The 27,064-nt window shown below is 36.9% G+C and overlaps 1 protein-coding gene and 1 pseudogene across 4 annotated transcripts in view; one reads left to right on the forward strand and one right to left on the reverse strand.

Moving 5' to 3' along the window:
- The window catches only part of RAPGEF6 (Rap guanine nucleotide exchange factor (GEF) 6), a 304,075-nt gene that overhangs the window by 254,370 nt on the left and 22,641 nt on the right, over positions 1-27,064 (forward strand). For 3 of the 4 annotated variants that reach the window (XM_006872939.1, XM_006872936.1, XM_006872938.1), the window contains 6 exons: positions 4,257-4,497; positions 6,226-6,609; positions 12,483-12,694; positions 16,819-16,942; positions 19,369-19,392; positions 22,763-22,983. In XM_006872939.1, the coding sequence (XP_006873001.1) occupies positions 4,257-4,497; positions 6,226-6,609; positions 12,483-12,694; positions 16,819-16,942; positions 19,369-19,392; positions 22,763-22,983 (1,206 nt within the window). The remainder of the gene's footprint in view (positions 1-4,256; positions 4,498-6,225; positions 6,610-12,482; positions 12,695-16,818; positions 16,943-19,368; positions 19,393-22,762; positions 22,984-27,064) is intronic. The other variant, XM_006872937.1, reaches the window with a different exon arrangement.
- The window catches only part of LOC102827836, a 3,876-nt pseudogene continuing 3,000 nt past the window's right edge, over positions 26,189-27,064 (reverse strand).

Here is a 27,064-nt window from a genome sequence, read left to right on the forward strand (position 1 = left end):
GGGAGAGTGTGTGAGTATATGTGTGTGAGAGAGTGTGTGTGTGAGAGAGAGAGATTGGGTGTGTGTCTGAAAAAGTGTGTGTGGGGGTGGAGAGAATTGTGTCTCTGTGTGTGTGGGAGAATGTGTGTGCGTGCGTGCGAGAGTGTGGGGGGGAGATTGTGTGATGTGTGTGTGTGTGTGGTGAGAGAGAGATAAAAGTGTGTTTGTGGGGGGGTAGAAGAGACCTTATTCTGTGAAATTATTTGCTGCCACATCTTTTCCATTACTTTCTCTTTTATCGACGAAAAATGGGAGACTCAGATATTTTTGAGATAAATGTGTGATTTATCTTTGATCTAAGAAAGTAATGCCAGACCAACAGTCTACAGTGCCTTGAGTCAAATCTCCCTAGCCTACCTCCTTAATCATCACCAGAAGATCACACTATCAAATGCTTCCTAATTGTAATTATTTTTTATATCACTGATATATCATCACAGGGAAATTTTTAGCTTTATTTATGCTATCAAATCACGTTTACGTTTTTGTTGTTGTTCTTAAGTGCCGTCGCGTTGGTTCCTACCCATAGCCACCCTGTACAGGGTTTCCGAGGCTGTAAATCTTTATGGGAGCAGAAAGCCTCATCTTTCTCCTGCAGAGCGGCTGGTAGTTTCGAACTGCTGAACTTAAGGTTCACAGTCCAATACGTAACCACTATGCTACCAGAGCTCCACGTTTTTAGCTACTTTAAAGCATAGCCTGCTGTCATGACATTGAGCATTGTTTTGAAAGCTGTGTAGTCATATGACAAGGAAGGAGCAAAAAGAGCAGGTTAGAAAAGCCACTATTTCCATGTACATATCACATGAACATTTATTTTAAGGTGGATTTTATCTCCTAATGAAAATCACAAAGGCAAAGAAATGTTTGTTGTTGTTAAATAGCATAGAGTCGGGTTCGACTCATAGTGACCCCTGTATAGAGTTTCCAAGAAATGGCTACTGAGTTTGAACTGCTGGCTTGCTATTCAAACAGATCTTGTGGTCGAGTGCTTATCCGACAGCATCAAATTAATATTTTTGTATTAATATAAAAATTGGAAAAATGTTTGCCACTTTATAGTAGAATTTTTAAGTGTTTGGCATCTTATTTAATTTAGTAGAAAAAAAGCAAACAGCATGTCAGATTTCATTTTGAAAAAGAATAAATACAGTGCCAGTTCATAAATCATTAAAACAATATAATACCAGCTTGTAATTTGTTAAGCGCTACCAGCTACTAAACTTCACCAGTAACCAGAGAAATGGAAAATTAAGCAATGATGTATTTCAGGGGTGGGAGAAAAAGAAGTCTTTTAAAATCAGGCAGAAAGCATTATTGAAAACACAGTTTTGGTAAGGATGTAGGCAAATTGGTGCTTGTACTCTAGAATTATAAAATAACCTTTTTAGAGAAAAGTTAGACAATGTGTGTCAAAACCTTTAAATATGCATGTCCTCTAACTCAGCAATTCTCTTTATTGGGATTTTTTTTCTGAGAAAATAATCAGATTGTTTGCAAAGCTTTATCTACTTCGTTGTTGTTGTTAAGTGCCGTCGAGTTAGTATTGACCCATAACGACCCTGTGTAGGGTTTCCAAGGAGTGACTGGCAAGCTTGAACGCAGACATTGTAGTTCAAACCGACCTTGCAGTCCAACACATTAGCCCACACCACCACACCAGGACTCCTTACCTACTTCTTAGAAGTCTTATTGTTTATAATATAGGAAAGTGGTACATAATCTTAATGTCTAGCGTTAAAGGTCTTTTTGTTGTTGTAGTTAAGTGCCATTAATTCGGTTCCAACTCACAGCAACCCTGTATAGGCTTTCCTAGGAGCAGCTGGTGAGCTTGAACCGCTGACCAAACCAACTTTTCAGTCCAGCTCATTAACTGACAGTGCCATACCAGGGCTCCATTAAAGATGTAAATAATTTAAGTATATAATATGAGGGAGCTTCAAAAAGCTCATGGACAAATATAATTAAAAGACCATGGAACTCTTCCTTTAACGTCTTTAAATCTTCTTGTTCATATTATGAACTTAACAGCAAAAAGACAGCCCAATAAAAATATGGGCAAAAGAATTAAATATACATTTCACCAAAGAGGGTATACAGATAGCCAACAAACACATGAAAACATCCTTGAAGTCATTAGTCATTAAACTTATTGCTGTCCAGTTGATTCCAACTTATAGTGACCCTGTAGGGCAGAAAAGAATTGCCCCCATAGGGTTTCCAAAACTGTAAGTTTTTATGGAAGTAGACTGTCAAACGTTTTTCTACCACAGAGTGGCTGGTAGGTTCAAACCACCGACCTTTTAGTTTGCAGCCAAACACTTAACCACTGTACCACCAGAGTATGTTTTTGTCATTACACACTGTCATTGAGTCGATTCCAACTGTATACGACCCTATAGAACAAGTAGAGTTCCTCCATAGGGTTTCTAAAACTAAATCTTTATTGAAGCAGACAGCCATATCTTTCTTTCATAGGGCAGCTGGTAGGTTTGAACTGCCAACCTTGCAGTTAGCAATCTCAATTGTTAACTCACTTTGCCACCAGGGTTCCTTGGTGGTGGTGGTGGCTGTGTGCTGTAGAGTCGATTCCAACTCATAGCGACCCTGTACAGGGTTTCCGAGGCAGTAAAACTTTACAGGAGCAGAAAGCCTCATCTTTCTCCCGTGGAACCGCTGGTAGTTTCAAACTGCTGACCTTGCGGTTCACAGCCTGATTCATAACCACTACACTACCAGAGCTCCTTAGTAGTCATTAAACCAAATCCACTGCCATCAATTTGATTCCAAATCATAGTGACCATATATAGAGTTTGCAAGACTCTTTTGGGGAATAAACAGCTTCATTTTTTCACATGGAGTGGCAAGTAGATTTGAACCACTGACTTTCTGATTAGCAGCTAACCTACAGTGCCTCCGGGTCTCCTTATTTGTTGTTGTTACGTGTCTTCTAGTCAATTTAAACTCATAGCCACCCTGTTTAGGGTTTCTGAGAAGCTTCTGGTGGGTTTGAACGGCTGACTTTTTGCTTAGTACCATACCAGGACTGCCCATTAGTCATTATTGTTGTCATTATTAAGTGCCATCTAGTCGGTTCTAACACATAATGATCTCATATAAGGTTTCCAAGGAGCATTTGGTGAGTTTGAACTGCCGACCTTGCAATTCAAACCGTCCTTAAGGTTCGGTACTTATCTTACTGGGCTACATCAGGACTCGTTAGTTATTAGGGAGATGGAAATCAAAACCACAGTGAGAAACCACTAGAATGGCTATACTCTCCTCTCCCCCCCAAAACTGAAAACAACAGTTGTAGGCAAGGATATGGAGATACTGGAACCTCATTCATTGTGAGTGGGGATGCAAATGTACAACTGCTGTAGAAAAAAGTTTTGCTGTTCTTCAAGCATGGAACCTACCATGTTGATCCAGCAATCCCAGTCTAGGCGTATAGCCAAAATAATTGAAAGCAGAAATACAAACAGAACCTTGTAAACCAGTGTTCATTACAGCACTATTCACAGTAGTCAAAAGGTGGGAACTAAATGGTATCAGTAGATGAATGGATAAACAATGTATTATTTACTCTCCCATAAAGAAAAATAAAGTCCTCATTCATGAGTCATTCTTGAAAATCATATGCTGAGTGAAGTTAGTTGTAAAACAACAAATATTTTATAATCCTACTTAAATGAAATTGGATCCACGTTTATTAAGGATTACAAGGGATGAAGTGAGGGCAAGAGTGCTTGGAGAGCACTGAGTCTCAATGTTGATGGAATAAGTAGTCAACAGACATTGGTGATTGTTACACAACATGTTAAACATAATGTTATTTTTACCACAGTTGAATACTTTTAAATTACATATTATGGAATACTTTGTTGTTCCATTAAAAATTGTTTTGTAGAAAAATGTTCAATGTTATAAAAATTATAATTTATTAAATGAAAGAAAATGTGGCTTACAAAGTATATGCAGAATATGATCCTAGTGTTTACCTATTTCTTTGTATTTTTCTGTAAACATGTGTTAGTATTTTATTATCTGAGAAAATAAAATTTAATCAATAAATGACAGCAATGATTTCTGTTAACTTCCTGGAAAGGAAATGTATGTTTTGTTGTTTTATAAGATCATCTTGTCCCAAATTGCTTTTTGAAGAATTTAAAGTAACTTTTTCGAAAATAACAAGGCATATCTTTATATTTATATAGATATTCCTGATCAAGTTATAAGAGTTTTCAAAGCAGATCAACAAAGTTGCTACATTATCATCAGTAAAGACACTACAGCTAAAGAAGTAGTTTGCCATGCTGTTCATGAGTTTGGTTTGACTGGTGCATCTGATACATACTCGCTCTGTGAAGTTTCTGTTACTCCTGAGGGTGTTATAAAACAGAGAAGACTTCCGGACCAGTTCTCAAAATTAGCTGATAGAATTCAGCTTAATGGAAGGTGAATGTACTAATTAGTGAATGTGCTTATTTGTACATGTGCTATTTAGGTTCCCTGTTAAAAGGAAATTTTAAGTAGAAACATCATGTATTTAGAGTCACTGAGTTCTCTAAAAGGTGGAATTAGGATTGTTTCTGTTTCTTTTTCCTAGCTTTTCTAGTTTCCGTAATTATATAAGTAGAACCTTCGGGTGTTAGCGCTCATAATGACTACCCCAAAATGGGAGAATGAAAGAAATAGTCCAATGTCTGTTTTACAAATAAGGAAAACTAGGTGATACATATCTTTATGTGTATTTGAGTATGTGTTAATATATGATTTTTTTTTTTTTTTTACTGTGCCCAATAAGTACTTTTGATAAAGGTTTATGATTTTCGTAGTTCTTTTTCTAACTACTTTTCCTGTATAAGAAAAGTTTAAAAAATTATTTCAGTGTAATCTGAAAGTCTTTTGAAGACTCTGTTGATAGTATATTTGTTTTGTTGACTCTGGGAATTTTTTCTGAGAATCATGTAATCTGTATTGTGAACCCAGTTCATAGATTCTTGGGAACCTTAAAATGACAGGCCATCATAGTTACTATGTAGAGTGGATTAGCTCTGCTTTGCTGACTGTGTGTGGTGGTTAAGAGCATGGACCTCTAGAACCAGTCTGTTTAAATTTGAATCTCAGACAAATTATTAAGCTGTTCTGTCTGTGCCTGAATTATTTTGTTTGTAAAATGAGAATGGTAATTATAGAACCTGTCCCATAGGGATGTTGTAAGGATTCAGTGTCAAAGATTAAGTAAGTATAAAGTACTCTAAATATAAGAAATAATTATTTTTTAGTTTATAGTACATTATTATATATTACGATGACTTGGGGATGTGAGCAGTATAAAAGTGGGGGGGGAGGCAGCATAGTTTCTTGACAGTTAAATATAGATGGGCGCAAACATAGATACAGTACAGGAAAGTTGTGCATCAGAAAAGGTCATTTCATGAAGTAAAAGCTTTATGTGAAGCAACAGTCTGTACAAGATGTTGCCTGATTATAAATATTTTAAATTAGTGTCTTAGATTTTAAGTACTATGAAATTATTGATCTAAAAAGAAGAAAGAAAATTGCAGGTCTTTTTGTATGGTTGCCAATCAGTACCATTTGCTGGAATGAACTGTATTTAACAAGGGAAATACTGTTAGTAGAAAATTTCTCTTCCCTTATGGGTTTTATTCTTGTTTACTTCTCTTAGAAGTTAAGAAAGAAATAAGGACAGAATTTGCTACGTAGCAGAGATGTAAATAGTCCTAACTCAGGGATTCATTTTGCTTTTATCAGAATTCATTCTAACCATGAACGGATATTTATCTAGGACCAGCTGTGTGTCAGATACTGTTCTAGGTGCTGGCCTTGACGAGCCTCATATAATTGTGTGTATATTCTAAAAAATACATACACATGGTTTTTCACACACAGTGAATAAGTAGTTTCATAAATTATTAAATTCACAGCATAATCAGCATTGTTGTTACTTTACTCTTTAAAATAATAAACATGGCAGAAAACTCATTTAAAATCTTAATTTTTCATTGCATTTATAAGTAAATATTCTTATATTTGGTGCAAAAGTTGTTAACAGTGCAATTAAAATTGATAACATTAATTCCATAACACTAATAAAGAAGAAAACTACTAATAAATAAAGTTACTAATAATGATTACAATTTTTAATTTTTTTTCTTTCAGGTATTATTTAAAGAATAACATGGAAACAGAAACGTTATGTTCAGATGAAGATGCTCAAGAACTAGTTAAGGAAAGCCAGCTATCCATGCTGCAGCTCAGTACGATTGAAGTGGCCACCCAGCTGTCAATGAGGGACTTTGACTTGTTTAGAAATATTGAACCTACTGAATACATTGATGACCTTTATAAGTTAGATTCCAAAACAGGAAGTACTCACTTGAAAGAATTTGAGGACATTGTAAACCAAGAAACCTTTTGGGTTGCCTCAGAAATTTTAACTGAATCAAATCAGCTCAAACGAATGAAGATTATTAAACATTTTATTAAAATTGCACTTCATTGTCGAGAATGTAAGAACTTCAATTCCATGTTTGCAATAATAAGGTAAGTTTCTACAAAGTAGATATAAATAACTACATGTGGTTTGGTCATGAGATTAGGCATGAATTTGGTTTTGTGCTTCAATATTAGATGTCCAGGAGAAGAAAAGCTCAATTAGTATACTATTATTAATGCATTGTTAAGCTCTATATATTTTTTCTTTCATATGACAATGACTTTTTCTGTTTTTATTTTATCATTCACTGAAAACATTTTTGGGGAGGGTGGATAAACGCTTGCCTTCTCATTTTTCTTCTATCCCTCACTTTGAGTAATTCTTGCTCTTTTGATGTATGCCCAGAAACTGATCTTTATTAACAAAATTTTATACTATATATCTTTAAGTACCCACCTCACTGTGATTTGGCAGTAAGAATCACAGTGTGGTATCAAAGTTTTCACTTAAAAATTACTGTTTTGAAAAACAACAGTGACAACAAAGGCAGTGATAATAATACTGGCAGCCATTTGGTGATCTCTTCCGGTATGGTAGGCACTGCAGGAAGTATCACTGGATGTGATGCCACTCAAGCATGCAAGGACATTAGAATTATAAAAATCCTTTGAAGTTAATAAACCTAGAGAAAGAAGTAAATACATGAGTTCTGAAATCTTTCTAACTGCTTATTACAAGTAGTGCTTTTTGTTGTTGTTGTTTTGTTTTGTTTTCTGACCTTTAGTACTTTGCTAATCAACAATGCATTTCTCTTAAATCAAGTCTTAGTTAAACAGAAGGGGGCTGTCATTTGGTCTGTTTATAAGGCAATGTGAATATTTACTGTATTTTTACAAGAATAATGTGTATGTTAGAATTTTCTTTTTCAAACCATGCAAACACCTTCATGTGTTAGCTTCTGATGAGCACTATGTGCACTATATGTGTGGACATGTTATATGTGGAAACAATACAGTTCCAACTCATAGGGACCCTGTATAGTGTTTCTGAGGCTATAAACCTTTACGAGTGTCGAGGTCCTCTGTCAGGGTCCCGCCTCAACAAGGAAGTGTGGGTGTCACGAAAAGGGGAGATCTGGTGGCGAAAGTAATAGAGAAAGAGATAGACGAAATATATACAAAAAAGACAGACACACAGGTATGATGCAAGCTGGCAGGTGGACAGATCTGCAAACATTTTGCCTAGCATTGCGCAGCATTGCACAGCATTACATGCAGAACTAACTCTACCTGAGCCTTTTATTCTCTTTTTAGGGAGGGGTTTGTTACAAAGGAAGGATGTAATTCACTCAGTGAGGATGTCACAAAGGGAGGATGTGATTAAGACAGGATACGAAACTGAAATGTGATTAATCATTCAAAACAGGACATAATGATTCACAGGAACAACTTTTAAGATATTTTCAGTTTTTCTTAACAATCTAACATTTTTATTTTTACAAAAAAAAAGGTTCAATCAAGCTGTTATATATTAACTTTTAGGTTTAAATGATCTAGAGTAGCAACGTGCAGTTTCGTAAGGATACTTAACATAAAGCAAGGTTCCTGAAAGGAGCCAAGCTGTCTTTGTACACTTTGCAAACTTTTGTTTGTGAGCAAGATCTCAGGGACCGGGCTTCATTTATCTATACCTAAAATGCTACATTGTTCTTGATATTCCTATATACTTTCAGGAGGAAGAAGAGCATCTGGGTTAAACTGATTATATTCAGAGGTGGTTTAATGGGGCCTGCCACTGATCAACCCAGGGTCTGCGTATGCTGTCCCCAGCATATGAGAGCAGAAAGTCTCATCTCTTTCTCCATAGGGGCAACTGGTAGATTCAAACTATTGACCTTGCAGTTAGTAGCACAGCTTGTAATCTTCTACAGTACCAGAATTCCTTTTTTTTTTTTTTAAATAATAGGAAGAAGGGAGAGTAGAATATTTACCTTATTTTTACACGAATAATGTGCATATTAGATTTTTTTTTTTTTTTGTCAAACCATGCAAACTCCTCACATGTTCACTTCCTTTGAGCACTGTTTGCATTATATGTGTTGTTGTTTTTGTTGTTAAGTGCTGTGGAACCGTTTCCAACTCATAGCAACCCTATACAGGGTTTCCGAGGCTATAAATCTTTACGGGTGCAAAAAGCCTCATCTTTCTCCCGCAGAACAGCTGGTAGTTTTGAACTGCTGACCTTACGGTTTGCAGCCCAACGTGACCACTACGCTACCAGGGCTCCTACTTCATGTGTGGTTGTGTTATATGTGGAAACAAAACAGTGTGATGGTGGCAGTGGTTGTGTGCCATCAAGTTGTTCTGACTCATAGTGACACCATATAGGGTTTCTGAAGCTGTAAATCTTTACAGAAGCAGGAAGCTTCATCTCTCCTGAAGCTGGTGGATTCAAACTGCTGACCTTGCAGTTTGCAGCCCAACGTGTAGCCCACTATGCTACCAGGGCTCCACATTACAGTACTGTTGTTGTTATTAAGTGCCATAGAGTCATTTCTGACTCATAATGACCCTGTATAGGGTTTCTGAGGAGTCCTGGTATGGGTTTTAACCACTGCAGTTAGCAGTCCAGTGTGTATCCTACAGTGCTATACAACACAATACTGTATAGGGAGTCTTTAATCTTAAGTCTGTCATGATAATAGGAAGCTGCTTTATGAAATTAACTAATGGCTACAATTTAACTAGATTCTATAGAAATATTAAGTAGTATTGAATTAACAAAATGGTCTTTAGAAAACTATACCTGTAAATGATTCCTGGCTTTTTCCCCATAGCAGTGATGTGTCAATGGAAAACCGAGGAATAATTTTCTCATGTGTAAAATGCAGAAATTAGACCATCAGACTCACATTTTTTGACAACTAGGTCTAAAACAACAAAGATGCTGCTGACAAATCTTTGGAAGACTAGATAGGGACTTTATTTGGATATAAAGCAAAGAATAAAGGTTATGGTAATTAGAAACTCAGTTATAGTCTACTCTATGAAGAAAGGTGATTGAAACCAAGTGAGTGAAGGAGCTCTGTGTGTAAAAAATGTAAGATACACTATGAATCCAAATCTCTTTGATGGCAATGGGGTACAGACCCTCTTCATTGTGTGGACTAAGGGAGAAAGAGTCCAGCAAGAAATGGAGATTTAATATAGTGAATAATGTTGTTGTTAGTACCATTGAGTCAGTTCCAACTCACAGTGACCACCCTGTATAGGGTCTCCAGGGAGCGGCTGGTGAGCTTGAACCACCAACCTTGCAGATCAAACCAACCTTGCAGTCCAGTGCATTATTTCACAGAGCCAAAGCAGGATTCTGAAATTAAAAGGGTATGCATTATAAACTCTCCAATCCAGTTCACTCTAATTCCTCTCCCTGGAGCCAGCCACTATTATAGAGTCTTCATTTAAAAGATACTCTGTGTCACAACTGTAATTGTAGAAGATGTGTAACTAAACACGGAGAGTAGTTAATCTTTCATTTCAGAAATAGATGATCCCAGAAGCATGAGTGGAGCGTGAGAGCCATATCTAGAAGAACAGCAACAGCAGAGGCAGTGGCCTAGGTGGTGGCATGGAAAGACAGATCAGTTGATCTGATCTAGGTCCACAGACTAAGAAAAGCTGTGAGCCTGCAGGCAAGACACTGGCTAGTAGAACGTGCCCTTTGAACATTTAAGTGGATATATATATATTTGTTTTGTAAGAGTACATCAAATATTTTTGCCTTGTTAATTTGTGAAATATAAGATGTAAATGGAGAGCCATAGGAAAGAAGTAGGATAACTGTTGCAGGGAGGGGATTGTAATCATTGAGATGAAGCAAAGTTGATAATTTTCTGAAAGTAAAGCTGATGATCTTGTCTGTAAACCTTCACCTAGTTCACAATAAAAAGTAAAAAAAAAAAAAAAAAATTTAATGAAACAGACAACAGAAAAAAAAAACAAAAAAAAAGATATGCTATGTTTATTGCAAGTATGCCCTCCCCTCAAAAAGCAAAACAAAACATTTCCATCAAGACAATTCCAACTCATCATGATCCTGTAAGACAGAATAGCCTCAGGTTCTTCCAGTCTCTTTCTGAACAGTAAGCATGGTTTTTTTATAAATGCATTTTTTCAAGTGCCTTGACATAATTTGTTTTATCTTAGAGATTATTCCAAATTAATATTTAGAGAGCACTCTCAAAATGTTTTTAACAGTAAAAATATTCCATTGTATAGTGAAGCACACAATATTTATGAATATGTTGTTTCCAGCCTTTGACTATTTAAAACAATTTTTTAAAACTTTTTGTCATGAATTAAATGAATGTTTACAGAGCAGATCATCAGTTTTACATTTAATAAATTATATACTTTGCTGTTTTACAATGATTGCGGTCCACTCCATGTACCATCAGTTAACAGTGTTTACCTCTATTCCTTCCTCCCTGTGTCTTCCGTTACCTCTGCCAGCCTCCCTCTTGTTGTATATTGCCTGCCCTGTTGCCCATGTTAACACGTGTCTGTTGTTGAGTTGGTTGCAACTCATACTCTCTAGCCCATGAATAATGTTCCTTCCGCCTCTCCCATAACCACAGTAGATTGTTTCTTTTATCAAGAAAAACTTTTCTTAACTTTTTACAACATTGGTGTCATACAATATTTGTCTTTTTGCGATTGGCTTATTTCACTCAGTATAATGTCCTTCAGGTTCATCTGCTGGTTTCTTTGTTCCACATAATTTCCTTCACTGAGTTCATTTTATATGTGGGTTTTCTTTTTATTTTCATTCATTGTGTTAATGTTTACTAAATCTTTCTGGTTTTCCTCTTTTATTTTGGTCTGAAGGTATATTAATTTTCTTTGAGGTTACTTTGTAATTTATTCATTTTTCCCCTGTTTAAAATAGTCTGTTTTATACCTGACTTGTTTGCCGTTTCGGCTTTATGCTCCTTAACTACTTGTTTTTCTTTATAGTAACTTGTCATAGAGCCTATGTTTATAACTTTTCTTTTTTTTAAAACTGTTGTTGTGAATTGAGTGATAGTTTACATGGGAAAATGCCGGTTTTGCACTCAACCAATTTGTATTTATTTTCATTGCAATGATTACAATCCCCTCCATGCATCATCAGTTAAAAGTATTTGCCTCGATACCCTTTAAAAAAATTTTTTTGGTGTACCCAAAAACATGCAGGAATATATACTCATTTAAACAACTAAAGGGCACATTTTGCCAGCCAGCCTCCTGCCCATCAGCACACAGCCTTTCTCTTTCCATGAGTCTATAGAGTCCTTAGTTACTCTCTCTCTCCATGCCTCATCTCTGGTATCGCTACTTCTCTGGTTAGGATCCTGTGTTCTGTTCATGTTCTTCTCTCCTGATAGCCATAGGGTCCTCTGTTCCTAGATATAAGATTAACTACTCCCCCCTTTTTATTGCACAACTTCTACCTTTACAGTTGCAACAGTCACAGTTAGTCATGGTTACAGTTCCTCACTACTGTATCAAAAGAATCCTATCCCCATCTCCTTTCACGAGACACATATGTTGTAGTTGTTAAGTGCCATCGAGTCAGTTCCGACCCATAGCAACCCTGTATAAGGTTTCCGAAGAGCATTATCTGGGCCCCAATGACATTGCTGAGCCTCTGAATCAAAAAGCTTGAAGCCTGCCCTTCTCTAAACTTGTTGTTGAGATAGTAAATCTCCTAAATGTTTTTGTTGTTCAAAAAAACTGTAGACAAGTAAAGTAGTTAGTTCTCTGAAAGAAGATACAAGTAATACCATTTTTCTACCACCACCAGTAATTTTACTCTGTATACTTCAACAATGCCTCTACATAGTTCAAGCTTTATTAGAGAAGGTGAATGTATATTACTGACTTGTGTTCCTCTCCCACCTCCAAGATCTTTGTTAATGTTCCATTTTCATTTTTGGCAGTGGCTTGAACCTGGCATCTGTAGCACGACTAAGAGGTACTTGGGAAAAGTTACCAAACAAATATGAGAAACACCTTCAAGATTTGCAAGACTTATTTGATCCATCTAGAAACATGGCAAAATATAGAAATATACTTAGTAGTCAAAGCATGCAGCCTCCAATTATTCCACTGTTTCCTGTTGTCAAGAAGGATATGACGTTTCTACATGAAGGTAATGAGCATGTTTAGCTTTAGCTATTTCTATAGATTTGTTATTATTTTTTCAAGCTTAATGATTATATAGTTAAATGAAGTAAATTTTAGGAATCCAAAAAGCCACACTGTTGATGAGAACAAATTTACATGACTACCCTATGCATTCAAACATATAAAATTGACATGCACCAAAATCTGTTTGATAATGATTCGTTGTTTTGTTTGGTAATATTTTTTCTTCTAACTTTTTAGCTTGACTTTTTCCTATATTAATGTCTTCTCTGGTACTGTAGTGGTTACAAATCGGCTGCGAACCTTAAGGTCAGCAGTTCGAAACTACCAGCTGTTCCATGGGAGAAAGATGAGGCTTTCTGCTCTTGTAAAGATTACAGCCTCAGAAACCCTGTACAGGCTCGCTATGGGTCGGAATCAACTTGACAGCACTTAACAACAACACATACAAAACAATATAGTGACCCCTCCAAGATTGAAATTCACAGGGAACACATGAGCAGGCATGTAAGCTTGCTAGCGACCATATTGGTGAGTGGAAGAGGGGGGGGAAGGAAGGCAACAATGAAGAAATGGGCTGATTTCAACCATGTTCCATAGACTCCCATTGACCTGGAGAAGAGGAAGGGATGGTTGGTACAAAGTGTGGTGAGACCTGGAGACTCCTGAGCCCATGGACAAGGACATAACCACTGAGGGCTATAGCTGAGAGTGAAGCATCCAGCTGATATGAAGTTAGGGGAGATGCACAAAGACACCCAAATTTGCAGATAGTACCCATTTAATCTAGCCCCAATAGCTTGATAATCAGACCTCAACTAGAGGAAGATAAAAAAACAATTTTTGCTACAGGAGGAAATAAATGTAAATTGTTACAATTTGATGAACCTGACCTATACTTACGGATGTAGTAGCTCAAAATACCAACAGAGAAGGAAGGAGTCTTCACATCAAGTGTCAATGCTATCCCCTCTGTATACAGGATAGAAAGGGACAGGCAACTTAAAATGAGGGAGTGATAAAGGCACGAAGTGACTGGCTTACAAGTTTTCAAGAGGGAGTTTAGTTTAAGAGTGTGTGGGGGAAGATAGAGTTCCCCACTGAAGAGTTTTCATTTTGTCTAGACTAATCTGGTGAAAAGAGATGGGGATAATATTCTTATGATTCAATAATGAGTAATTGTTATGTCTAATTGCGACTGTCACAACTGTAAAGGTGGAAGTTTTGTAACAAAAATAAGGGAGTAGTTAATCTTACAGTCCAGAAACAGAGGACCCTAGGACCATCAAGGGAGAAGAGCACAAGCGGAATGTGTGACCCTATCCAGAAAAGCAGCGACACCAAAGATGGAGGCAGAGATAAGGACATGGAAAGAGGTAGCAGCTGAAGGCTCTAGACTCATGGAAAAAGAGGGACTGAGTGCTGGCGGCCAGGAAGCAGGCTTGCACAGTGTGCCCCTTCGGTTGTTTAAATTATTTTATTTTCCTCAGTGTGTTTGTGTCCACACACACCCCCCCCCACCTCCCTCCTAAAAAAAAGAAAAAGAAAAACAGAGGGAATGGAAACAAATACTGTTGAATGATGATGCATGGAGAAGATTGTAATCATTGCAGTGAAACGATGGTGTAAAGCCGATGTTCTTCCATGGAAACTACCACTCAGTTCACAATAAAAAATAAATTAATTTTAAAAAACACAATATAGTGAATTATGCCAAAACAAACACCCACAAGTAACACCCAGATTAAAAAAAAATAAAATTGTTTCGGCATCCTAGAAGTCCCACTCATGTACCTTCCCAAAATAGTACCCTATCCTTAATTTCTAATATTTTGGCTTCATTTTGCCTGTTTATAGGACATCTTGAATCCCATGACTTGGTATTTTCCATCAGTTTTGGAAAACTCTAGATCCTCATGTCTTAAATTTTTTGTTTGTTAATTTCCTCTCCTTTAAGGACTCTAATTTTACCTGTTAGACCTTATTACTGTGTTCCTAAAGTCTGTCTCTGGTAACTGTAGTCTGGATCCCCTGAGGGTCCATTCTCTTACCTCTTATTTCTCCTATGTTTTAATTACGTTACCTTTTATTTGGAGTCCTGGTGTGGCGCTGTAGATTAATGTGCTGGGTTGCCAAGTCAGTTTGATCTGCAAGGGTGGCCATTCAGGCTCACCAGCTGCTCTCAGAAACCCTATACAGGGTCACTATGGGTTGGAACTGACTGGATGGCATTGAACAACAACAACCTTTTATTTTGATGTATCTATTTATTTTTGACTAAGTAATGGATATTGTGATTAAGAAATTACAGAAATAATCTGAGGCTTTGGATGTTATGCCATTCTTCAAGAGAGAACTAAAGCTTACTTCTGGCAGATAACTAGGGGTGAAAGTAATCCAAAATTGCCTTAATCTCTTTTTAACTTCTGACATAATTAAACACTGATGTATATTCAGTTCATCTGTAGTCCCAGAATGTAGTAGCCATCAGTGTCTTAACCCAACACATTGAATATTTACTTTGACAAATACTGGGAAATGCAAAGCCTGCCTCTCTGCCACATTCTCCTTGAACTTGACTTTATAATTTCTCACTGCCTTGTTAGCTCTTTGAAGCCTTCAAGTGTGTTTTTGTTTTATGTTTTGTCCAGCTTTTTAGTTGTTCTCAGTAGGAATTATGTCTACTCTTTCATATTCATTCATTTTTCATAAAGAAATGTAGGCTTCAAACATTTTTTCTAACAAATTTATGTGACTTGTATACTTTGATGATCTGTTTGTTTCCAGCTTGTATTGAGATCCTGAGCAATTCATGTATTTTACTGTTTACTGTGCTGTTTACTGTGAGGTAGAAAACTACCCTGTATTTCAGACCATGTAACTCTCAAAATTGGCTTCAGGCCCTCTGACTTACAGAGAGGCACCTCAGTAACTGCTGTGGGAGATGAACTGGGGTTACACTAACCATTAAAGATGCTGCGCTGGACAGTCAGCTTGCCCTTTGAACACACGGAATTTTTGCTTTGTGATTTTGAATGGGTAAACCAACAACTGGGCAAAGTCTGATTTCATACTTAATCTCTTGAAAGAAAAGTAGGTATCTGAATGCTGCCTGGACTTTTTTTTCAAATAACTATTTAATAGACACCAAAAATAACGTAGCTGTGTTATTGATTATAAATTCAAATACCAAGAAGGAATAAATAGATGGCGGACTAAGGAATGGATAATCCTGAGGCAAATACTTCTTAGTTCCAACGTAATTATTTCCATTTGGGAACTTACTACTACCCATACCCCTTTTTTCAACAGAAGTAAAAAATTCTTGTATTTATATGGGATCGTCTACTTCATAAATATTGATAAGTCATTTGCGTGTTTGTAAAATATTATGAACCAAAGAAAACTTGTTTATGGGCTAGATTTACTTACTGGCCCACAGATCAGCGCTTGTTTTCTTTGCTGCCCCAAAGAGCAGATACAGGTGTTTTCCTGAAAGTGAATTGAGTGTCTGGAGAAGTAGGTTTGAGGGACTGTACGTTTTAGAGTGTGCTCACAAAATAATCAGATTGGTTTTAGAAGCTGTGCACAAAATCAGTTTACCACTTTCCTATATTCATAAGCATTAGTCCCATACCAAACAATTCCTCCCATAAAAAATTATTTAAAAATTTATAATAGCTCATTTTCAGGAAGGAGGCTTTGAGCTATCTATGGATTTAACTATTCTAATAATTTTAAATTAGAATTTTAAAAAGAAGATTCTGCTTTGTGCCATCCAGGAATATGCTTCTTATATATGTTGTTGATGTTGTTCGGTGCCATTAAGTCATTGCCAACTTAAGCAAACCTTTGTACAACAGAATGAAATACTGTCTAGTCCTGTGCTGTCCTCACAAACATTGCTGTGTTTGAGTCCATCATTGCAGCATTTTGTCAGTCCATCTCATTAAATGTCTTCCTTTTTTATTACTGATCCTTTACCAAATGTGATGTCCTTCACCAGGGAATGGTCCCTCCTGATACCATACCCAAAGTATGTGAGGCAAAGTCTCACTATCCTCTCTTCTGTGGCATTATATATAAATATTTTAACTGAGAAAATTAAATAATTGCTTCATTTTGTAGGAAATGACTCCAAAGTCGATGGTTTAGTAAACTTTGAGAAGCTAAGAATGATTGCCAAGGAAATTCGTCAAGTTATTCGAATGACTTCTGCTAACATGGATCCAGCTATGATGTTCCGACAGAGGTATGGCATTGAAATGTGTAAAGGTGTTAAAAAGTGACATATGGGTTGATAATCTTGCATTTATGATTTATTGGCCATCTAAATCCCTGGGTGGTACAAAGGGTTAATGTGCTTAACTGCTCACAAAAGGTTAGAGGTTTGAGTCTACCTAGAGGTGCCTTAAAGAAAAGACCTTGCAATCTTTTCTGAAAAGTTAGCCATTGAAAACCCTGTTGTAGAACACAGATCTAGTCTGACATTCATTTGAGTATATATGTGGATATTCTGTGTTGTAATTGTTATTGAAAATACTGGTGAATATAAGTCTAAGAAAATAGTTAAATTTTACTGTGGTTATCACACTACCCCAGTGTTTTCATCTGGTTTATAATTTTAGCTATAAAGTATGCATATGTCTATTATTTTCAATAAATATTTTTAAAGCTCTATTTCTAGATAACTCAGTCTTCAAAAATATAGTCCATATTCTAGTTATACTATGTTACTGTTGTGTAAAGTCAGTTATGACTCATAGTGACCTTATAGGACACACCCTATAGGATGACCCCTTAGGGTTTCCAAGGCTATCATTTTTATTAAAGCAGATTGTAAGGTCTTTTCTTCTGCAGTCACTGAGTGGGTTCAAACAGTGAAGTGCTTAACCATTGTGTCACCAGGATTCCTTTCTTTGATATAGTTCACAAATTGCAAATTTAAGCATGTTCCATTTTTGATAAAAATGGTAACTTTTATTTATATTTGTATTAGTCTTCTAAGAATACTTCTCAGAATTCCAAAAATTTGTTTTAATGTAATTACAAAGCCTTCCTCAGATTACAAGGAGACCAAACTCTTCCCAGTGTTAAGATTTCCTGGGTAAATACACATGAGAGTTTTAATTTTGAGTCTGATTTTCCTCCAGGCCTGTATGTTTAGCTTCAGTTTATAAGAGCTCCGAAAAATAAAATATTTGCAGTGGCAAACACAATTCCCGTGGTTTAAAAATATGTACTCTGCTAAGGAAACAATACTTTGTTTCTTTAAAAGTCACAGTTGGAGTTTTTGTAATCAAACAGAATCAATGTATGTCAGGATTGGTGTTTTGTTGTTTGTTTTGTTTTGTTTACATCACTGTTCAAAAGTCTTTGTTTTTGCTATTAATCGTTTTAATGATTCCTCTAGTTCAGAGTTATTCGAGGTCTAGAGGAAAGGACATGCTCAGAATCCCCTTTCTTCCCCATCTCCCAAGAGTTTGGAAACAGAAACATTAAGAACCAGGGACCAAAGCAAACCTGTAAGCAGGTTTCTTTGTACTTGTTGTTGGATGTCTCAAAGATATACCATGGCCCCACCCCTCCCTGTTGCCTTACAAAGCCCTCCATTTACACATATGTTACCAACTTGGTCCTTAACAATGCATATATGTGACCTTGACAGCCCAGTTGATAATACATTAAGCACCAGCTTATGCTTCAGAAATGAGCAAAGGAGAAAAAAATGGAAATGAATAAGTCTACCTGTGTTGTTGAGAATGGCTTGTTGTTGTTGTTAAGTCAGTTCTGACCCATAGCGACGCTGTATAGGGTTTCCAAAGAGCAGCTGGTGAACTTGAACCACCACACCAACCTTGCAGTTCAGATAACTTGCAGTTTGCTGCATTAGCCCACAGAACCATACCAGGACTCCTGAGAATCGCCTAGGCTGAGTAAAATAAGGCAAGGGGAAAATAAAACATTTATTGCACTGAACCTTCACCAAATCAATTTGATTTGTTAGCTAGTACTGAAATGCAGTATGTTTCTTTGAGCAAATAATTGTCTATTTTTGCGGTGTGTGTTATCTGGTATGGATTAAGAAACCCCTTTTATTTCAACATAATTGATTTGCTGACTGACAAACTTATCTTTAGTTGGAGTATTTATATGGATATTATGCTGTTTTAAAGACTGATGGCATATTTCCATTTTAAGTTAAATTTGCTGTTTGCCATTTCTTATAATAAACTACATTGACAGAAAAAATTCTGAACTTAAAAGTGAAATTATAAATCTTAATGTTCCTTGTAATTTCATTCTTAAAGTGAGTGGCTCAAAATATTTTCAGGGAAAATAAGTTCAAAAGTTCTTTTTTTTTCCTTTTATATTTCCTTTTCTAGAAGCTATATTAAATAGTATTTTTCTCTAGATGAGTTAGGTATTAAATACATAATTGTTCCAAATAATATTTTTCTTAATTTTTTAAAAGACCTTCAGTACACATCTTAATACATCTTAGCCCCCCTACCACCCTGCATTCCATTAAAGTCATTTTATGTTAAGCTTCAACCTTTTCCTAGTAATTTTTCTGTTCTGTCTGTCTGCATAGTTTCTCTGACTTTCAACCGTTGTCTTTTTTCTGTGCTTTCCTATTCAAACACATGCTTCAATGTTTGTGGCTCTTGCTTACAGGAAGAAGAGGTGGCGGAGTCTGGGGTAAGTGTAGAGATGAACACAACTGGAATAAAGGTTGTGCAACTCTTAACATATACTGCATCCTTTTCATTAATGCACGCACATAAAGTAGCATGTGTTCTATTAACCCTGGCAGTCTACATTCCTGACAAATGCCTTTTGCTAACAAGAAAAGTAGTGGTAGAGCCAGCTTGTTGTTGTTGTTACTTTACTTTTCCATTATTGATATCCCATAAGTCCCTTTAGATTTTAATTTAGTGGTATTGGTTAAATGATGATGGTAGTATTTGTTGTGTCCTTGCTTACATGCCAGGAACTGTTCTAAGCATTATAAATTAATTATCTTATTTAATTCTCTATCCACCCTATAAAGTAGGTACTATTATTTTTCCTGTTATAAAGACAGGAAAGGTAGAGTTCTCCAAAGTCTTAGATCTCATTAATGGTGGATCCAGACTTAAATAGTCTGATTCCAAAGTTGAAGCTATTTTCTTTCCGTTGAATCCCATATCTTATAAAACTAAATATATAAATCTGTAAAGATGGGTGGAGAGATCTGTTTTTAAAGGTTGTACTTGGTGTCCATTTCTAAAAAGAGGCCTTTGTCCAAGTACTATAAAGTTGAATTACTATTTAATGGAACCAGAAGATCCTCAGATCCACTAATACCATGAGACATTTGGAATTGTTTTAAATTTTGTTGAAATTCTGGCTTGAAACTTCAAAGACTTTCTTGTTTCTTAAAAACTGTGATAGAATCAGAAACTTATCACCTTTTGTTCAAGTAGATTCAGGTCTCTGTTCATACATAACTCGGTATTTATTTAGAATCAGAACATTGAGGATTCTAGAAATCAACTATCTAATCTTTTCATTTTTGGAGAATAAGGAGGTCCAGAAATGAGATGACTTTTATGGATGAAAGGATTACATAAAAATAATTTTGTTATCTTAAGACTATAGTGAGTCATGAAGTTAGATGCTTTTAATATAAGAATTTTTTGTTTTTTTTTGTGAGCCACTTTCTAAGTGTCTTAATTTTAACCTGAGTCTTGTCTTATTTGTGGTCTTATTTTCTGTTAAAGTGAACTTGATTTTCTTTTTTTTTTTTTCTTCTCTGTTGTGTTCTTCTCATATCTTTTATCTCTGTCTTGGTTGAAATTGATACCTGGCATTACTATTGTGAAGATTACTTGTACCATATATCTTAGTGGGTATTTGGAGTGTGTGAATGGCCTATGTTTATAATACTTTCTCTGTTCAAGTTCAGATCATATTGCGATGCTTGGAGGCATAAATATTTTTGTTTTTTACGTCCGAGCATTTTTCTCTCTTGGAAATAGCTTAGAAGATATTTTTTGTTTACTAGTTTTTATATGTCTTAATAGACTAATAAAGATTTGTGGATACGCCCTTTTATTTTGGATATCAATTTTTAAAAATCATTAAATATTTGGTCTTAAATATTGGGTCGTCGTTTTACTGTATTTCTTTGAATTCAAGGCATCATCAGATGGTAGACACTGGATTATTTTATGTACCACTAAGAAAAATTACTGCAGTGATTTCTTAGCACTAAGAATTTTTATACTGAAAGAGCCTCTCTCTTACAGACTTAGCCGTGGGTTTTTATTTACATAAAAAGGAAAATACAAGCAAAGTAAATTCATTAAGGTATTTCTAAAACTTGCAGAATCTGAATCTTCAGAATCCTTCCTAAAGTCATTAGTGTCTTTTTTTCTTCAGACATATGAGCATATTGCACTCTATGTTGTGAGGTGTGTTGGGTGATGCAGCATTGCCTAAAACAAGCCATAAAAGAACTAAAGCCATTGGTGCTGGACTCTTAGACTGGCTTCCCAAATAAATACTTACTTAAAGCAAAACTTTTGATTCTTACTTTGGGAATATTGTTAAACTTGTCTCATTCACTATCCCTTTTTATAATCATTTGGTTCCTGGAAGTTAGAAAAGTTATTCATTGGAACCCTGATCTAGCCTGATTATGTAACAAATACGTATCAGTAAATAACAAATGTTCACAATACTCAGCACTGTTTTCAGTGCCCTCTTAATCACCTCCTGGGGGTTGCACTTAACAAAGCTAACAAGAAATTCTCCTAGCTCCCTCAGGCATTAATTGGCCCATTAACTGAAAGATTTTTTTTACTTCAATAAAGTGAACCAAACTGGGGGGAAAGAAAAGTTATTCATTCCATTGGATGTCAGCAGTGATAACCACATCACTAATTATGCCTGACCAGTTGCAACTGGAAGTTGCTGTTGGATGTAAGGCACACCCCTATTTCAGAGATCTTGAAATGTGGAGGGAAAAGCACCATACAAATTTTCCCCCAACTCTGCTTCATTTAATTTATAATGAAAAGAGTAGGATTTGACTGTCTATTTGAAGCTGGATGTGTGAGCACTAAAGAAAAAGTTGTGTGGCTGTGTATTTAGAGTATTTTTGTATAAATTCATGGTCCATTTAGAAAACCCAGATACATGTATTATTTTTGAATGATTTGTCGTAGCAACTGCCTTCAAAATTAAAATCATTCAGAATCCTTGAATATGCTGACTTTGTTAGAATGGATAAACAGTTCTTATTTCCCATTGGCTGTATATAGAGTCATTGTAAAAGGATGTTTGCCAAGCAGAGTAAAGTAAAGCTGTAGCTTGTTTTTGAATTATGGCTGTTTTAACCTAGTTCCATCACATTCAGAGGAACTGCAGAAGAGAGGCCCCATATTCCTAGTACCCAAATATCACCTTCCCCTTCTGCATGTAAATGAAAGCGTTGGGTAATTTTTAAACTGCATTTCTAATCTCTGACTATACTTAATTGAATGTAAATGCTGTTATTTCTCACTAGTATCTTACTGGTTGTTCTCTTTGAATTTTGACCAAAATCTAGTTAATGATAAACTTGGCCAACAGGAATGGTGATGGCAGTAGCATCTACAGGGTAGAACAGAGAAGTCAGGGTGCTCTGAAAACACACTTGCTGAAAACCCTGGTTTACATGGACTTGTCTTGACCCAGGCTCTTGCTGTATCTCCTGATTGTGGATGGCCCCTAGAGCTAGAGGAAGGCTTTTGCTTGTGTCCTGGATTTATAGGCACAAACACAGATCTTAGGAAATATTCTCAGCAGGGTATGGGGTCGTCGGGGCCTATTATCTTACTCTTTTGAATTCTGCACTTTGCTGAATCTTGTTCTTAATTCAGAACATTGCCATGTGTGTTGAATTACTTTGCATTAATGCTTTTTATCTTTTAACTTATTTGCATCAGCATGCAATAGTATTAACATAACAATTATTTTACTCTTCATTCTGACACACTTTGCAACTTTACATCCCCTTATTGAGATCTCTGTCTTCTTACAGGTCATTGAGTCAAGGTAGCACAAATTCAAACATGCTGGATGTTCAGGGAGGTGCTCACAAAAAAAGGGCTCGCCGCAGCTCCCTGCTTAACGCCAAGAAGTTATACGAGGATGCTCAAATGGCAAGGAAAGTGAAGCAGTATCTTTCTAGTCTGGAGGTAGAAACAGATGAGGAGAAGTTCCAGATGAAGTCATTACAATGGGAGCCTGCATATGGCACCTGTGAGTACCAGTCCCATGTTTACCGTGTAGAACACTAAAAAAACACAATGAAAAAGACGTTTTTATTGTTCTAGAATTATGCTGTGATCCAAGAAAATTTTTGTTTAACTCACTAAAGATTACTATTGTACCCTATTTATAAGGTGCCAAACCCCACCCATTCCTGATTACCCAAAAGCAAGAAAAAGAGAAATAAGTATTTTATGATTGAGACCAGTAAACATCTTTAAAATTCTTGTAAAAATTGGAACATTGTACAGTCTTTCTGTTAAAGTATTTATTTCTAAATAAGCATATTTTCATTTCACAAATAATACGATTTACCAACTAGAAAACAGAAGAAATTTAATTAAGACATTGCTAGAGATGATAGGAATGCACTATGTTGTAGTTGTTAAGTGCTTTTGAGTTGATTCCAACTCATAGCAACCGTGTATAAGGAGGTTCCCAAGGGAACAGCTGAAGGATTTGAACTGTCAACCTTCAGTTTGCAGTCCAGTGCTTATCCTATAGCACCATGCCAGGATTCCAAGTATGTTGTGGTAGTTGTATGCCATCAAGTTGGTTCCAAATCATAGCAACCCTGAATAGAGTTTCCAAGGAATCACTGGTGAGTTTGAGCCACTGATCTTGTGTCTCATGGTCCTGCGCTTCATCCTGCAGTGCCACACCAGGACTCCATATAAGTAAGGTCTGCAAAATGCTTTGGTCTGGCCGTGCCAAGGCAACCACAGTTCCAGCCATCACATTAGGGGTGAATTAATTAAATATTTGACCAGATACAGCAGGCTGATTTTTAAGTTGATAATTTTGTATGGCCTGTGAATGATTTTATAAATTTTGGCAGAAAAAAAGATTCTCCACCCTTGCTGTATAGGATTTCCAAGGCTATAAAGCCCTGTGAAGCAGCTGGTAAATTTGAACTGCTGACTTTATTGTTAGCAGCTTAGGTCATTATCCACTATACTACCAGGGCTCCTAGGTATACTGGATTGTTGTTAGGTGACCTCAAGTTGGTTCTGACTCATAGAGACCTATGCACAACAGACTAAAACACTGCCCGGTCCTGCACCATCTTCACAATCCAATCGTTGTTAAGCTGGAGACTATTGCTGCTGCCAGTGTGCATCCATCTTGCTGGAGGTCTTCCTCTTCTTAAACGTGTGTTTAAAATGAGCCATCTCAGAAGCAAGAGGGAGTCTTCCACTTTACCTAGCATTTCCTTCTCTGGCCCCTCTCGATATGCCTGAAGTATGAGAGATGAAGTCTGGCCATCCTGGCTTCTAAGGAGCATGGAGCATTCTGGCTATACTAATTCCAACATAGATGTGTTTGTTCTCCTTGCAATCCATGGTACTTTTAATATTCTTCTCCAAACAACATAACTCAAATGCATCAATTCTTCTGTGGTCTTGCTTATTCACTGTTTAACTTTCACATGTATATGAAGCTAATGAAAATACTATGGCTTGGGTCAAGTGCAGCCTTAGTCCCGAAACTGGCATCTTTACTCTTGAACACTTCAAAGTGGTCTTGTGCGACAGATTTGCCTAATGCAATACATCATTTGATTTCTTGACTGCTGCTTCCTTGAGTTTTAATGGTTGATCCGTTTTATGGATGTTGTTTCTTGGTCCAGTGGTGTGAGGATTTTTGTTTTCTTTACACTGAGGTACACCCCATGCGGAAGGCTGTGGTCTTTGATCTTCATCAGTAAGTATTTTAAGTCCTCTTCACTTTCAACAAGCTAGGTTGCATCACCTGCATATTGTAGGCTATTAATGATTCTAACTCCAATCCTGATGACACATTTTTCTCCATATAATCCAGCATCTCATATTATTTGCTCAGTATAAAGATTGAATAACTATAGTGAAGGAATACAACCCTAGCACACACCTTTCCTTATTTTAAACCATTCGGTGTTCCCTTGCTCTTGTCAAACAGCTGCCTCTTGGTCTTTGTACAGGTTCCTCATGAGCACAATTAAGTGTTCTGGAATACTCATACTTCGCAATGTTATCTGTAACTTGTCATGATCCACACAATTGAAAGCATAGGTAAACATCTTTCTGGTATTCTCTGCTTTCAGCCAAGATCCATCTGTCGTCAGCAATGACATCCCTCGACCCATGTCCTATTCTTTGAACTCTGGAAGTTCGCTGTTGATGTATAGTTACAGCCATTTTTTTAAAAAATTATCTTTAGCGAATTTTACTTGCATGTGATGTTAATGATATTGTCTGATGATTTCCACATTCTGTTGGGTCACTGCTCTTTGGAATGGGCACAAATATGGATCTCTTCTAGTCATTGGCCAGGTAAACTGTCTTCCAAATTTCTTGGCATAAATAAGTGAGTGCCTCAAGTGCTGCCTCCATTTGTTTGAAAGATTTCAATTTGAATTCCATCAATTTCCGGAGTCATGTCCTTTGCGATATCTTCAATGCAACTTGGACTTCTTCCTTCAGTATCTTTGACTCTTGATCATATGCTACCTCTTAAAATGGTTGAACAGTGACCATTTCTTTTTTATGCAGTGACTGTATATTCCTTCCATCTTTTTTTTTCTTTTCTTTTTCATACTCTGCAAGCCTGCCCCTTGGTCGTCAGCACAAAATCCCTCGCCCTCTCTGGGTCTAGAGTCCCCCCGCTGCTCCATCTCTCCATGTTTTCATCTCTGCCTCCTTCTCTGGCATCACTGTTTTTCTGGGTAGGGTCCTGCACTCTGTTCTTCTCCCTTGATTGGTCCCAGGGACCTCCACTCCTGGACTGCAAAGTCAACCACTCCCCTCCTTTTGCCTGTACTTGCCCAAAGCTGCTTCTTTTGATGCTTTCTGCGTCATGCAGTATTTTGCCCATGGAATCTTACAATATTTCAAATCCAAGCTTAAATTTTTTCTTCAGTGCCCTCAGCTTGAGAAATGCTGAGTGTGTTCTTCCCTGTTAGTTTTCTAACTCCAAGCCTTTGCATATTTCATTATAATATTTGACTTTGTCTTCTCGAGCTGACCTTTGAAATTCTCTCTTCAGCTCTTGTTAACCTCCTCACTTCTTCCATTAGCTTTAGCATCTCTGCACTGGAGAGCTAGTATCAGAGTCTCTTCTGTCATCCATTTTGCTCTTTTCTTTCTTGTGTTCCTAATGACCTTTTTTTTTTCTGTCTTTCAAAGTTTTATTTAAATGCCACCATTCAGGATGAATTTTAAATCATATTGAAAGCAGTCACATCTGTGGACTGCACATAGTCTTCAAAAGCAGTGATCTGTTCCTCCAGCATATGTATGCCAACTTTATCATCTTCAACTACACACTGTATTTGAAGTTTTTTTAATTCCATATCCCACTGGAACGAACTTAGAAGAGCCCCAGACCATGCTGTCTGCTTGAATGCTTGTAACGCACTCTTCCAATTTGGCCATGTCTTTCTCATCATCCTAAGGTTTCACATCAAGCAAGATTGAAGACTTGGCAACAAGCGCAGGCTTTTTGGCTTTATTTGACTTGTACTGTGCAAAGCGTTGTTCTCTTAGCCTCTTCGCGTCTTCACTTTCCTCTTCCTCCTCAAAAGATCCAAAGAGAGCAATGTCATCGTCATCCTTACTGTCAGCAGCTCCACTTCCTGTGGTGTCTTCCACATTAGTGGGTCTGTACTTGCCCAAAACTTCTTCACTCCTAGCAAGCTGGCCTTTTCCTTTTCATAAGACTTGATATGATTATACCAACGTAGGGCATGACACAAGCCGGCAGGTGGAGGGCCCGAGATTGCTTCAAATACTGCCACGTCTGCTTGTGATGGCACATACCCCTCGATGTAGCTCTTGTCAGCCAGGTAATCATTGAGAACCTGGAGTCTGGCGAGGGTTTTCAGGTTCTCTGAAACCCATGATGTCAGCTGTATCTGGAGCTGGACGACAGCAGAGGAAAGGAAGTCAAGCAATGAGCGCCAAGTGCCAAGAGAGCGGCAGGGGAAAAAAGACTTCCTAAGTGGTTACGAATTGGGCTGCAAACCTCAAGGTCGGCAGTTCGAAACTACCAGCTGTTCCGTGGGAGAAAGATGAGGCTTTCTGCTCCCGTAAAG

The sequence above is a fragment of the Chrysochloris asiatica genome, unplaced genomic scaffold (genome assembly GCF_000296735.1).
Source record: "Chrysochloris asiatica unplaced genomic scaffold, ChrAsi1.0 scaffold00215, whole genome shotgun sequence".
Taxonomy (NCBI): Eukaryota; Metazoa; Chordata; class Mammalia; order Afrosoricida; family Chrysochloridae; genus Chrysochloris; species Chrysochloris asiatica.